The sequence below is a fragment of the Diospyros lotus genome, chromosome 1 (genome assembly GCF_014633365.1).
Source record: "Diospyros lotus cultivar Yz01 chromosome 1, ASM1463336v1, whole genome shotgun sequence".
Taxonomy (NCBI): domain Eukaryota; kingdom Viridiplantae; phylum Streptophyta; class Magnoliopsida; order Ericales; family Ebenaceae; genus Diospyros; species Diospyros lotus.
Window position 1 is genome coordinate 25,339,554 of NC_068338.1, and position 14,456 is coordinate 25,354,009.

Here is a 14,456-nt window from a genome sequence, read left to right on the forward strand (position 1 = left end):
AAGTGACCTGGATAGTAGAAAATCTACTTTAAGATTCTTATTCACTTTTGCTGGAGGAGCTATATCATGGCAGTCTAAATTGCAGAAGTGTGTTGTTTTATCTACAACAGAGGCAGAATACATTGCCATGACCGAAGTAGGAAAAGAAATGTTTTGATTAACAAGATTCCTTCAACAATTGAGAATAAAATTAGAAAAGACTGTAATTTACTGTAATAGTTAGAGTGCTCTAGATTTGAGCAAGAACGCGATGTATCACTCACGCACAAAACACATTGATATAAGATACTATTGGTTGTGGTTAGCAGTAGAGGAACATCAATTTATATTAGAAAAGATCCACACTGATAAAACCTTGCTAACATGATGATAAAGGTTGTAGCTCAGGAAAAACTTCAACTAAGTGCTGGGTTGGTCGGCATGGATTCTGTTTAATTGTTTTCATCATTATTCTCCTTACTCATAGGTCGAAGAGGGAGAATTGTTGAGATCCAATTTAAATTAGGCATCCACCAAAATTGTAGCAAGAGGTTTTTTAATTTAAAGTGCTGAGATCTAGCCTAATTGTGCCTAAATTAGATAGCCACCAATTACTCTTTTTTCTTGTGGGAAGGGGAATAAGTCTTATGTATAAATACCCCATCTCCATAAGGTTGAGGCATCCAAATTTGAGGATCCAAGAAATAAGAACAAACTTCTAGGTAGATGAAAGATAAGAAAGCCAAAGATTTCAAAGTGAGCGTGTTTGAGAGTGTGCCACTATATTCTTGTATCATGTAAAGAGAGTAGAGTATATGAGAATATTTTATAATTATCCTTATTATAATAAAATATTTCTCTAAGATTACTCCATAATTTCTCTTAATATTGAAGGATTTTTCACATTAAATTTGTCTCTTATATTTTTGTTTATATTCTATTACGTGATGAAAAAATGTAATTCTGATAAGCTTTCGTGATTTATTAAATTTTTGTTCGATTTCCCAACAATTGTGTTGTAAAAAAAATCTCTTTTATGGCAAAGTTTGAAGACAAAATAAAATCATCTAAAAACAATGAGGGATAAGTAGAGGTAAAATTTTAAATATTTATGGGGGATTTAGGGCCTTTTTTTCATCACACATTTAATATAATAAATTTTAATTATTTCATAATTGATTTCAAAATAAAATTTTGATGCATTTTGACATCAATTGTTTAATTCAAAATAAAACAACGAGAGATAAGTCGAGGTAAATTTTGTATTTTTGGAGTCGAAGTCCGCGTAAACAAGCTCCCGTAAACGCTGTAATAGTTTATTAATGGAGTTGATTCTCATACCCAAATTAGACCCTAAATCCCCAAACTCGAGCTAAATCTGAGATGCAGTGAGACCCTAACTCGATTAACACTACAAATCATTTGATGCGTGGTTAGAGGAATAAAAGGGTGTTTGGCAGTTTAGGGACCAAGCTCAAAATGCTCCTCTTCTAGTAGCATAAATAATAGACTTTATGTCAATGGTGTTTTAACACATTGATACGGAATTTGGGTCACAATAGTAGTAGTAGTAGTAGTAATATATCTATTACTACTACTACTACTACTAGTAATAGATATATTCTTTCAACAAAAGCAATTTATTATAAAATAAAAATGGAAAATCAAGAATCAAATAGCCCAAAGGAAACGAAAAGAAAATAACAAAACAGCAATTCGCACAACCCCCTCTTTTGTAGTTCTTCTCCATAAATAATCTCATAGAAAACAAATATTATAGTGTTTAAGAGTGCTTCAAAGTAAGCAGGCTAACAAAAATGCAGAATTGCTGAATCCAGGAAATCCATTTCTCATGTTTTGACCTTTGCCCACACTAAACAATCACCTGCCTAAATAGATCGAGATGAGAAGCCCTCCTCAGAAGATGCGAACTGGCTTCCCCATGGTACTCTTCAGGTACAAGCACCGCACCTGATTTCCATTCAACACATAAGAACGTAGTAAGATGAGTGAGCATCCACAAGGCAACAACAATTTAACATTATAAATGCACCTCTAGTAGTGTACTTGCGTGTTGTGTTCATGGCCACATATATAATTTATAGATCTGGTGGGAGAAGAAACTCACATTTTGCCAGTTCTTCTTCAACAATGAAACTAGAAAATTGACGCTCATTTGCACATTCTGGAAGATCTGTTTCTCCTCCATACTGCAATTCCCAACAGCCACTCCCATGCAGAGAACCTTCTTCAGTTGGAACTTCACTGTAGCTTTAGTCTCATTGACTTTAGACTCGAGGGATTCCTGGTGAGTGACGAGGGTAGGAAACTTCCCTGCATTGTCATATAAAATGCATCTGGTCAAATAAAAGCAAAGATACGAGATGGGCAAAATTCGGTCAAGGAAACAAGTGTAATAAGCCAACTCCACCGTTATAAATCTATCCACTGATCTAACAGCATGAGAAATCATGCAGGTGAAACATGAAGTCCATGATGGCTACAGAAAATGCATGCTTGATTAATCAAATAGGCAAACCTGCTTTGTTGAGACCAGGGCCCAAAAGACGAGGAATCTGCTTGATGACAGCTTCTGATGCTAAGAAGGCATGGTATTTCTTAGCAAGTTTCTTAACCAACTTCTTGTTTTTGTTAAGCTTCTTCAACCCTTCCACGTCCATGTATTCTAATCCTATCTTCTCAGCCTGCAGTGGAAGGAAACCAGTCACCTTATGGGCAAGAACATTAATCAAATGTTTCAACTTAGTCAACATCTCAAAGAGTTCAAATACCAAGGAAAGAACCACTCTTCCTTCAGATTATATCCAACTTTCAAACAATATCCTTACAAGCAACGAAGTGAAGAAAAGCAAGAACTTAAAAAAATAAAAAAGAAATAATAAGTGTAGTGTTGCTTGCTTATCCTAATCAGTCTTCCCCATTAGCATAGTTAGCATGCAAAAATAATTCACACATTTATGTAATTAGTTAACACAGATGAAAGAAAAAATAATTATCACAACCGTCAGAACAAAATCATGGACTTGATGCTTGCATTGTGATGTTTAGTTGTAGAAACTGGGCAGACAAACCAAAGTCTCATTGATGAATTACAACTTCTACCATGCAAATAGTTTGGGCCAAACTAAAAGCATAACAGAGAAAAATACACTAGCACACACGTCATATAAAAAAGGAAAGGGGAAGAAAGACCTTGTATAAAACACACTAATGTTTAAGATAAACTCACTTAACTTTTAATATAGTTTTTATTAAGTAGGAGGACAAGACAACAAAATATACCCCATTGCTGTTTATGGAAGATATTAGAGATGCTCTTTTCTGGCCATAAAATCAACAGAAACATAAAATGCAATCACAAAGCACTACCAAGGAATCAATTACTCCTCTTAAAATAGGTTTGCCTTATCTTTATTGTTTTCAATCATGAGTTTATTAAAATAAGATTACCTCCTCCACATGTTGAGCATCACCAAGCATGCAAACCTTCATCTTGGGACGAGGGATGTGAGGCAACTTCACAGAACCACTGAAACGTTTGTCCTTTTGAGGATCATAGTTTTTCAGCCCAATCTGAAGCTCAATAGTTTCAGTGAAATTACGCTTTTTTTCCTTGGCATCACCAGCAATCTGAGTGATGGCTTCCCTCAAGGCCTCACTCTGAAGCTTACTGTAGAAAAAAAAAGACTCAATGCGTCAAAATGAATAAAAACAGGAACACTAGAAGCAAAAGTACAGATACATATTTTCAAAAATGTAGAACAGCAGTTATATGCACATCATCATTATGCAATAGGCTTCTCATTATATGTACTCCATGAATGAGTAGTAATAATGAATGGTTCCTCAATAGAAATAACAACAATTGGCAACCATCTTGTGCTCCCCGAGTCAACAATATTCTCAGAAATATAATCAGGGTTATATTGTGGAAGTTGTTGGACACCTTAATCAAATAGTTCAGATAGAAATATGTAAATGATTCTTCTCATAGTCTATGGTATCAGGTCCTCAAAGAGCTCAGCTTCATGTTTCACAAAGGGCTAAGAGTTAGGGTCCCTTTGATGGTGGTACATTGTTGTCATGAAACTAGCAAGGCAACAACAACAATTCAGACTTCGAGGTTAGGACAATCGTGTAAAAGTTTTCATCCAAATGCAAGGGAAGCAACTTATTTCAAGACACTTTTGCATGGTGCAGTTCTTGTGATCTTTTTCTCACAGTGCAATGCATTTATTAAACTATATTTTGTAAAGGATGAGGTGGCTGACAATTGGGGGAAAATTTGGAACAGGGAGGTCAGGAGAAATCAATTAACTAGGAAGACACTTTCCAACCATACCAGAAAAATTATCCACGAGAGTCCAAATGAAACTTCCAGTTAGTCAAATATCCGGATTGGATACTCCAATAAACAAATGCATCCCAATTGCAGAAAACAATAAAATACAAAACTAAAAGTAGGGCATAATATAATTGACAATTTCACTGGTTTCAATAAAATCTGGTCAGGTCTACAGAAACTACACGAACACTCAAACTTTGAATAAATCTAAATATTGGATCCATTGAAGGTTGAAATGGATTTTCAAAAGCAATCCATCTAACATAAAATAGCAGCACATCAATAAAACAAGCTCAACAGAGGACACAATTAAAACTTCAGATGAAATAAAATCTGTGTTTTACATACCTCATGACTGAAACCTTTGCCTCTCTTCAGATGATATGCTGTCACCAAAACCGCAACAACGAATTAGTACGTCTATCGTTGCGAACTAACACTTTTTTCCGAGACAACAATTAAGCCTATTTCTGATTTCATCAATAACATTTCTTCTAGATCAACAGAAAACAAAAAGAAAGAATAACAAGAAATCAAACGCACCAACGAAGTGAAACACTCAGATTCGAATTGCGAAAGCTTATTTCAGCTGGGATTAGAGAGAAACAGTACCTGCGAAAAACCCTACTCTAGGGTATGCGAGAGCCGACGAGCGAGCGACAAAGAAGAGTTCAATGTTTCGTGATGGCGGATAAATAACGTCAACTGAGCGAACCCTAAACACGTGAGACAGATTGGGCCTTCACACGTGTGGGCTATGCAGCAAACATTTGATTGGGCCAATGATAAGCCAGGGGTTCTCTTACCAATACCCATTAGAAAAGGCCCAATCCCGTGCTTTTACAATCTTACAAAAAAATGAGGATTTGTTTGAAATTATTTAAAAATAATAAAAACGTTTAATCGTTAGTTTTATTTAAGAAATTTAAAATTTTAAAATCTTAAGAAAATAAAAATAAATTTATTCTGTTTTCATAATTTTTGTTTTATTTTAGTTCTTTTTCCTCCATGCTTAATAGAATATTAATTTCTTATGAGGGAGAAGAAGAAATAAAATAAATTTGAAGGTATAATATAAAATAGAATATTAATTTCTTATTTTTAAGTAAAAATAAGTCAAAAATTAAAATTAAAAATCTAAAAATCTTGTCTTATTTTTTCTTTTCTTTTTTTATTTCTCACCAAGACCCTTTATTATAAAATATAACATAAGACTTTTTGAGTATCTTTCCAAAAAATATATTTGGCAAATATAATATACGACTCTTAATTAATAATTAAACTCAAATAGGAGTGCAATAGGTCATTTTGGTAACCACATATTAAATAAACCAAACCAAGTGAACTAAATCGAATTGAATTGACCAATTACAACTAATAAACTAAACTAATCAATAACTGAAAAAATTAACCTTAAACCATATAAATTAAATCAATTGAATAAACTGAACAAATACAAAAAAATTAATCAAAACTGAACTAATCAATTGATCGAACAAGCTAAAAAACTGAACAAGTTGGAAAATCATTCAATGGGCCAAAAACGTCTCTCAAAGTCCGGTCAGTTCAATTAGTTTGGTTATTTTCAACTAAAAATACGAATTCTCTTAAAAAAAATTAATTGGACTGCATCGAATTAAAAAAGAAAAACTGAACAAAACTGATTCAGTTTGATTAGACCAAACTTTTGCACACCACTAATTAAATAAGGTTATTTTTTTAAATAAGCGGTGCAAATTTGTTTTTAGTCTGGATTATGAAACTAAAATGCATAATTATAAATAAACTATAAGCTAAGAAATTGAACTAGTGTTGGACATGACACAAATAAACAAGATGCTCAAATGTCCAATATAATAATCATCTAAATGCTATGACAGAACAAGGAAATATTATTCCCAAAAATCAAGAAAAATTATTTAGTTTCAGCCTTCCAAGAATGCGTACTTAATTCCCAAAAATCAATATAATCATTTAGTTTCAGCTCTTCAAAGAATTCCCAAATAATACTGGAAAAGAGAGATCAGCAGCTCTTCTTCTTCTTCTTCTTCTTCTTCTTCTTCCGTTAGGGAGAAGAAGATCGGCTCTTCATTCTCGTGGCCTCTGTCCCAAAACTGGAATGTCCTCGTATCGCTTCTGAAGCATAGCAGTAAGCAAACGAATCTTAGTGAGAGACTCAAAACAGGCAAGAGCAACAGGGGCAACTGTTGAAACAGCAGCAAGCATGATGAGAGAGCAAGTATATCTCTAATTATTATCAGAAAGAAGGGAGGATTCACCAAGCTAGCACTTAGCATCGAACTATAATCCTGCAACCAAATTGGGTTCCAAATTTCATGTTTTATTCCTATGTATCTTGATTACATGCACAAGTGAAGAGTTAAAGAAATAAAATGAAGATTCTTTTCTTCCTTCTCCCCTTTTTCATGTGCATAAAAAGTACACCATATTTCCCACGGTAGATGCAAATTCTAATACTCAAAACCAGCTATTGCTCAATAGAAATCTCCAGTTCCCACTGAAGGGTTCAATTAAGACGCTGATAAAGCATCAGTAAGAAGGGAAGAAGAAGAAAAGTATCAGTTTTTAAGAAGCACCTTTTGTACTGGAAATGATGCCCGTGATACGACAGGACTTGATTGCTAAAACAGTAATATATCAACCCTTAATTCCACTATATAACCACCTCCTTGAATTCTAGCTTGTTAATCATTTTTATCTATGATCTTATCTTTTATAAGACTTTTATAATTCACAAATATCTAAGAGTTTTTCACTAAGTTTTACTAATTGCTCTTCCCCGACCACTTTTACTAAAGACTTATTCCATTCCATTCACTAGATCTCCTCAGTTGATTGCTACTAACATAATAACATAAGTTAATTCACATAGAGCCCAATCTGATCTGAGATATAATCCAGTTTTCTTCATCACAGATATGCACAACTTGATCATTGCCTTTATTTATATGTTAATACATATGTTGAGAAGTCTGTTCACGATTGATTGATTTTATACAACCAAATTAATCACTTTTGCTTGATCCGTGTGTCATTCCAACTGTTTTCATCCATAATTCCTAATTAAAACACATGCGTTGTGCATTTAATTATAATAAAAGTATTTAACTGGAGGAAGTTGGAAGTACCCCAACATTATTGTGCTCCCAGAGCTTATGAATTCCATAGTCCACAGCCTGCCAATACAAGAAAAATACGTAATTAAATGAACATTCAATCAATTCTACCTACTAAAAAAGGAGGGGGAAAAAAGAGAAAATATTCTAAGTCATGTTTGTTTGTACAACTTTCTGATCCAGATTTTATTGATGAAAAAACGGAGATGGAACAACAGTCTCCCTCAAAAAACACAGATTCATATACAAACATATAGAAGCACATGCATATCCATATCACAGAACATGAGATCGGAACCCTAACCCGTTCTCCGACGAAAGCACCGACAATCACGAATGTGGCGTAGACGGAGGTCCGGCGCATAAGCAACCTGTATAGCCCTTCCAGAAGCCCTCCACCGCTTCTTCTAGTTCTTGAATCCATCTTTCTCGATCTCTCTCTCGCTTGAACTTGTACGAGATCAACGACGTAAATAGGTCAGGGCCCATAAGAAGAAACGGTTCAGAGTTGAAGGAACCCGGTTCAAGTAATCAGCGGTTCAGTGACGTAATATAAATATATATTTAAATTACATTAAATTATTTAACATTATTTATATTGTTAAATCTATTAAATTAAATTACATTCAAATAACTTAAAAAGTATAGTTGAAAATGTTAGGCGGTTACGACTAAGGGAAAGAGATGCAATTGTAATACAGTCTTATTTTTTTTTTCAATATCAATTTAGATGAAGAGTCTTGATTGAGAAATATGTTTTGGGCCGATAATAAATGCAAACAAACATATAAGGAGTTCGGCGATGTTATGAGCTTTGACACCATGCACGTGCCTCACAGATAAGTATGACATGTCATTCCCTCCTCTTGTTGGGGTGAATTATAACGTATAATCTACGCTGCTCGGATGCAGGTTAGTGTTGAATGATTATATGACACGTTTGTTTAGCTATTTATGACATGGCTTCAATGCATGCAAAGTCAGACTCTTAATAGAATAATTACTAACCAAGACAAAGCTATGAAAATTAATGCAATCCAGATTGTATTTCCGAATACGAAATATAGATGGTGCTTGTGGCATATATTAAATAAACTCTCTAAAAAATTTGGCAACCACACTCAAAATTATGCTATATTTTCAGCTATACATGAACTACTATAACACCCCTAACTTTAAAATAACAAATTTATGGGTTATATATAATTTTTTATTATATAATAAATTATATAAGTATAAAATATATATTTATATATGTATGGCGGTGTATGTGCTTGGAGGCCAAGCATCAAAACCAGATATTCCTTCTCCCAATTAGAGAGCTTGGCTGAGAAGCAGAGGAGAGAAGAGACAGAGTGTGAGGGATCGTGATCAGAAGGAGAGAGGCCGTGAGGGTGGCTGGAGGCAGCGTTAGAAGCTACCATGGCCGATGGGGCAGTAGCTCGCGGGGGAGGAAGCAGCAGCTGCGGTGGCTCGCGTGGAGGCTCACGGCGGTTGAGGCGGTGTGGTAGAGGCCAAGGGCAGCAACGACCATGGCTACCGCGAGAGGTTGTCGGGCGGCAATGCGCTGTTGTGCGCAGAGGGCTGCGATCGATGGTGGCCGACGACAACCTGGAGTTGCGATCGATGGCCGGCAGCCATGGCAATGGTCGGTAGCTGGAGGTGCGCGGGAGGCCAGCGGAGGTGTCTCGCGCGGTGGCAGGTGCGGCAGGACTGGTGCGTGCACAGAAGGAAGAAAGAGGGAGGAGGAAGAAGAGGGAAGAAAGAAAAGAAAAGAAATAAAAGAAAAATGGAAAAAAAATATGGAAAAATAACTGAAAATTCTTGAAAAATTGGGAAAAATTCTTGAAGTTGATTTGGGGCTCGAGGAACGTGTCAGAGGCTCGAAAATAGGAACTCAGACATGAGATGGCAGTTTAGAAGGCAACGCTAGGTGGATGTTTTCCCGATTTCTTCTCCAAATTGATCGAGGTAAAGGTTTAATATGCTTTGTGTGTAAATTTACATTTGTCATGACTTGCATAAGACATTGAGGAAGTGTCTAAGCATCAGGCTGTGGATTTGGGCCATGTGAGTCTCGAGATGGGGTCCTAAATGGAACTAGTGGGGCCACCAAAATCCGGACCAGGGTGCGGTGGACAGGCTTGCATGCACGCTGCACTTCATTTTTATCTATGATGTCATGCTCATTAATTTATTACATTGCATATTGCCTTTACTGAGTCCCCAAACTCACCTCTATATTTTTCCCACTAACCCAATAGGTGGCTCGGGATCCGAGAAGGGAAAGGCGGTGCTAATAGATGAGCTGCCAGTTGGCAGTGACCGTTAACAGTGAGGGTGTAGTGGCCCACTACCGGATAGTCCCGCTAGCATAGGATATCCGAAAGGAGGTCATCACAAGTGTGATATAGAACAATAACATACAACACCATAATACTATCCTTAGATAAACTCAGCGGAAGCTAACATAAAGGTTTATAACATCTTAGACCATAGTCTAAACAAAATGAAATACAAGGGCACTAACAAATTTTACAACATAAAATTTCCTCACACTTGCCCTCATCACAAATGCTAACATAGACCATCTAATTTGGAAGGTCTCTGTACACTTCTAACCCTGGACTTTAGCCCCACTGGGCTCGCCCTCAACCACTGCTCTACTTGTACCTGGAATGACATAAGAGTAAACAAGGTGAGCCACAAGGCTCAGCAAGTGTATTTATAAAGCATGGAGATATAGAATCAAAGGCAGGGATAATCAAGATAGAATAAACAACTCTATGAGGAGATATTAGTATAACGCGACTCATAAGTTCTCGGTTTACATTAATTTCCCATGCCGTGATTATTACATATATTATGCACTCGTTCCCATGCTCATGCATATGCACCAATAGTAGGGAATTTTTTCTGCATAATTCTCAAGGCTCTCACGGCCTATATATATATATATCCATTCATGAATATATATGCATCATGAAAATACATCAACAAATGATAACAATTTGAGCCACGCCTTCTGGGTTGATGGCCACCTCACCCGCGTCAAGCGCTCATAGGATATCCTTTCTCATCCACGGACTTAGCCGTCGCGCAAAATAATAGGTGCGCAAATCAGTATAATCATGCATCACATATGCATATCCCCATTTCATGTCAATCCTCAATGATTAAGAAAAATCTCAAATCATGCTTAACATGCACAATTACATAAATTAAAGTGTGCACTATCTTATGATCACAGGGTAAATTTTAATACATTTATTGACTCATACTTATAGAAATGTCCAAACCAATATTTACGGTATATTTTTACCCCAATAATAATCGCAAGGAATCAAAATTTATACATGCAAGAAACACTAAATCTTGCATGACACTAGACCCTAATGAATAAATGTCATTCCTTAAGAAATGTAGGGTGACACAAAACCCTATTTAGATTTTTGCAATGTTCAACAAGAAAACGAATTAATATTGCAAGATTTATCGAAATAAGAAAAATAAAACCCTTTTATCCAACAATGAGGGTTATCAAGAATAATTCAAAAAAACAATGGAAGAACTATACAAAAATCATAATTTTAAGCGTAGGAAGGATAGACTACATAGGAAGAGTTGAATAACAACATATTTCAGAAATTTCCAGATTTCAAGCATATTTTCAAAAATCCAATCTGGGCTCAATATTTGGTAAAATACCACAAACGATATACCAAATCAAAGCCTAATGAGTCTAGTTTCTGGAACATCAACTGGATTTGAAATCGGAAATAACCACAAGGAGATATTCCACAAAAACCGAAACAAGGCAGAATTTGTAACAGTAATTTACAGAATTCTACATAGAATTCAACAAGGTTGTTATGGGTACAAATCATAACCAAAAATTTCAAATCTTATACCGAATCAAAGCCCATGAAGTCTATTTTATAGAAAAAATAAATGGATCACAATTTGGATATAACCACAGAGCATTATACTCCAAAAACCGAAGCAAGAACAGATTATTCAAAAACAGAGCAGAAAATTTCCAGATTCTGGGCAAGAATTTACAAGGATACTGTAGGCTCAAAACACAGCCAAAAATTCTAAAAAATTTACCAAATGAATATTATCAAGTCTAGTTTATATAGAAACAAACGGATCTTGAATCGGATATAACCACAAAGAGTTATACCCTAAAGAGTACAACAAGGTCAGTTTACTCGAAAGCAGTAAAATTTCCAGATCTTAGCAGGGATTTACAAGGCTATAACATGATCAAATCTTAGTCAAAAAATTCGATTCTTGTGTCTAAAATGAAGCTTAAGATTTGTAGTTTACAACCCAACAAACGGATCTCAATTTGGATATAAACACAAGGAGTTATAGACCAAAGAACATAACATGGTCAGTGAATCCGAGAATAAGAATTTAAGAGCAACAACTTAAAAATGAAGGAAACAAGCCTTCTAAGATGGAAACAAGGTTGAAGAACTTGCATTAAAATATAATCAAGAGAAGAAGAACTTACACAATCATAAGGAGAAGAAGAAGAAGAAGATCTTGAATTTGAAATAAGAAGGAAGGGAACTTGCCTTAGATGGTTGCAATCCAAAGAGATGAAGACACCCCTTGAAATTGAAAATTCCATAGTCTCCACTTAAAGCTTCAATGAAGAAGAACAATGGAGGAAGAAGAGACAATCGGGAGAGGGAGAAGAAGAAGGGAACAAGAAAGTAAGAAGAAAGAAAAGGAGGAAAAAAAATGTGGGAGACTTGTCTCCCAACTCCTTTCAATCCATCTCCCTTTTAATTTTCTCTAATTTACCCTTCATACTAACACACACAATTCACATATCTCTTACCCATTTTGGTCATTTTACCATTTTCTTAATCTTTTTTTCTTTTTAATTAAGATACCATTCTCTATGCCCATAGCCCAAGCCCAAGTCAAAATATATAGCCCAAGCCCAAGTCAAAATATATGGCCCAATCCAATTAAGGCCCAATGGACTTTTCTTGAGATTTGGGTTCAACCCAATTCATTTACACTTAAGATTTAATTATTTATCAATGGTCTAATTCAAATAAGGCCCAAACCCATTTAGCCCACAACTTTGAGACTTTTTCACACCAAATATTATTTTCATTAATTTACCCCCATTACCAACTCATATAATATTTTTAACAATTAATTAATAAAGGCAACAACTCTAATGTGCAAACTAAAATACCCATAACACCTAGACCCACTAACGGGTCGTTACAGAGGGTGTGGGTTAACCCTATGTTAATAATGTAATATATCTTTTGTGTGTTAATCACGAGTCTCGGTTATGGTTTAACCAGACGTAAACTGGAATCAAGTTAATGTTCCCACTATGAGTAAACCCAGTAGGTGTAGGGAACTTATACTTGTCGGTTATGGCCAAAATCTGGGATATGTTTAAATATGTTTGGTAGTTGAAGTAATTTATTGAGCTTGTTGGTATTTGTTTAGTTGAAATTGGATTTATACTCCAAGGGCCTAATCAGGTACGAGACTTGGGTGAGTTTTCGTTGTCGATGCAATTTACTCCCGAGTTCTCGATCGATCGAAGGCGGCGAAGCCTGGACCCCACCCAGGGCGCCCATATTATTTTAAAGCTTTATATTAGAAGGGGCATAACCGTCTTTCGTAGCAGGCCGAGATTGTAGTGAGGGTTATGGTGGCACCCAGTAGTGGGGTCGGGGCGTCACAACTACTCTATGATTCGCAAGCTCCACAATAATTCGAACAAGGTTGGATTTATGATGGTTAAACAATTTGGATTGCATGATAATGATTGGTTGACCAGATTTTACATTGATAGATGTTATTGGGTTCCTTGTTTCTTGAAAACATTGTTTTGAGGATGCATGTCAACAACCAATACAGTGAAAGTATGAATGCATTTTTTGATGTGTTTGTCCATTCAAAGACAACTTTGAAGTAGCTTGTTGAACAATACGAGCAAGCACAGAAGAATAAGGTTGAAAAAGAGTTCCAAGCAGATTTCAGATCCTTCTCACAAATGGTTCCATGCATTACACCATATGAAATTGAAAAGCATTTTTAGTCGATTTACACCATTTCAAAATCTAGGGAATTTTAAGAAGAAATCACCGGAAAGATATATTGTGACATTATATCTACCAATGAGAGGTCATCAAGAACGACGTTTGAGATAAAAGAGGATGTCATTATTAGTAAGGGTGTTAAGAGAAAAAAAAATTACCTTTTTATTTTAAAGGGGTAGTTGCGAATTTGTTTGTAACTGCCACTTATTCAAGTTTAAAGGAATTATCTGCAGGCATCCTATCTCAGTACTGATTTGTTGTAAGGTAAAATCATTTCCCAATAAGTATGGAGGTGGAGGAGAGATGTGACCAGATGCTACATAAGGGTCGCAATCAACTATGATGGGTGGATCAGTAGTCCTGGGCAGTTAAGATATGACTGCAAAGCTTTTACCAAGGTAGCTGATCTCACAGTAGATGATGAAGGTCGTACTGTTAAGCTTATGGAGTGGATTAAATTTAAAAAAAAAAAAATGAGTTTTCCACATCGAAGTCAAGTAACACAAGTAATTGTTTTTTTCAGTCCACTGTTCAATTAGGCTTCGTCGATACAACGACGGAGAATGCTTCAAGCGAACATATATTGGACTCGAACTGCTCAAGCAGTAAAGGGAGGCTTAAGAAGCTTCGCAAGGAGGGCTCATTGGAGATGACATCGAAAAGAGCTAAGGCAAGCACTAGTTTGTAGTGTTCAAGTAACCTACTAGGTGGAATATAAATTAATTGGGGTTTGATGATACACCATGTATTCGGGTACAAAGAAAGTCAATAAAGTGCCATAAAAGAATCTACAGGATGGTGCAATCGTTGTTTAGACTACACTGGAAGCACAATACCCTGTCATGACACCCTTCTCACAACATGTTCCATACATTCAACCCTTGC

At 35.8% G+C, this 14,456-nt stretch overlaps 2 protein-coding genes across 3 annotated transcripts; both read right to left on the reverse strand.

Moving 5' to 3' along the window:
- Positions 1–1,694: 1,694 nt before the first annotated feature.
- Positions 1,695–5,090, reverse strand: LOC127793550 (60S ribosomal protein L10a). Of its 2 annotated transcripts, none has more exons than XM_052324305.1 (6): positions 4,958–5,090; positions 4,694–4,731; positions 3,451–3,670; positions 2,519–2,684; positions 2,108–2,313; positions 1,695–1,950 (listed from the first exon to the last, which is right to left on the reverse strand). In XM_052324305.1, exons 2-6 carry the CDS (start codon positions 4,696–4,698, stop codon positions 1,897–1,899), a joined length of 651 nt encoding a protein of 216 aa, XP_052180265.1. In that variant the 5' UTR covers positions 4,699–4,731; positions 4,958–5,090; the 3' UTR covers positions 1,695–1,896. The 2 variants fall into 2 exon arrangements, with proteins under 2 accessions (XP_052180265.1, XP_052180266.1); XM_052324306.1 differs by lacking the exon at positions 4,958–5,090 and adding an exon at positions 4,889–4,911.
- Positions 5,091–6,294: 1,204 nt separating this feature from the next.
- On the reverse strand, positions 6,295–7,913 carry LOC127793552 (cytochrome b-c1 complex subunit 9-like). Its single transcript, XM_052324307.1, has 3 exons — positions 7,787–7,913; positions 7,495–7,542; positions 6,295–6,481 (listed from the first exon to the last, which is right to left on the reverse strand). Exons 1-3 carry the CDS (start codon positions 7,904–7,906, stop codon positions 6,434–6,436), a joined length of 216 nt encoding a protein of 71 aa, XP_052180267.1. The 5' UTR covers positions 7,907–7,913; the 3' UTR covers positions 6,295–6,433.
- Between the last annotated feature and the right edge of the window lie 6,543 nt (positions 7,914–14,456).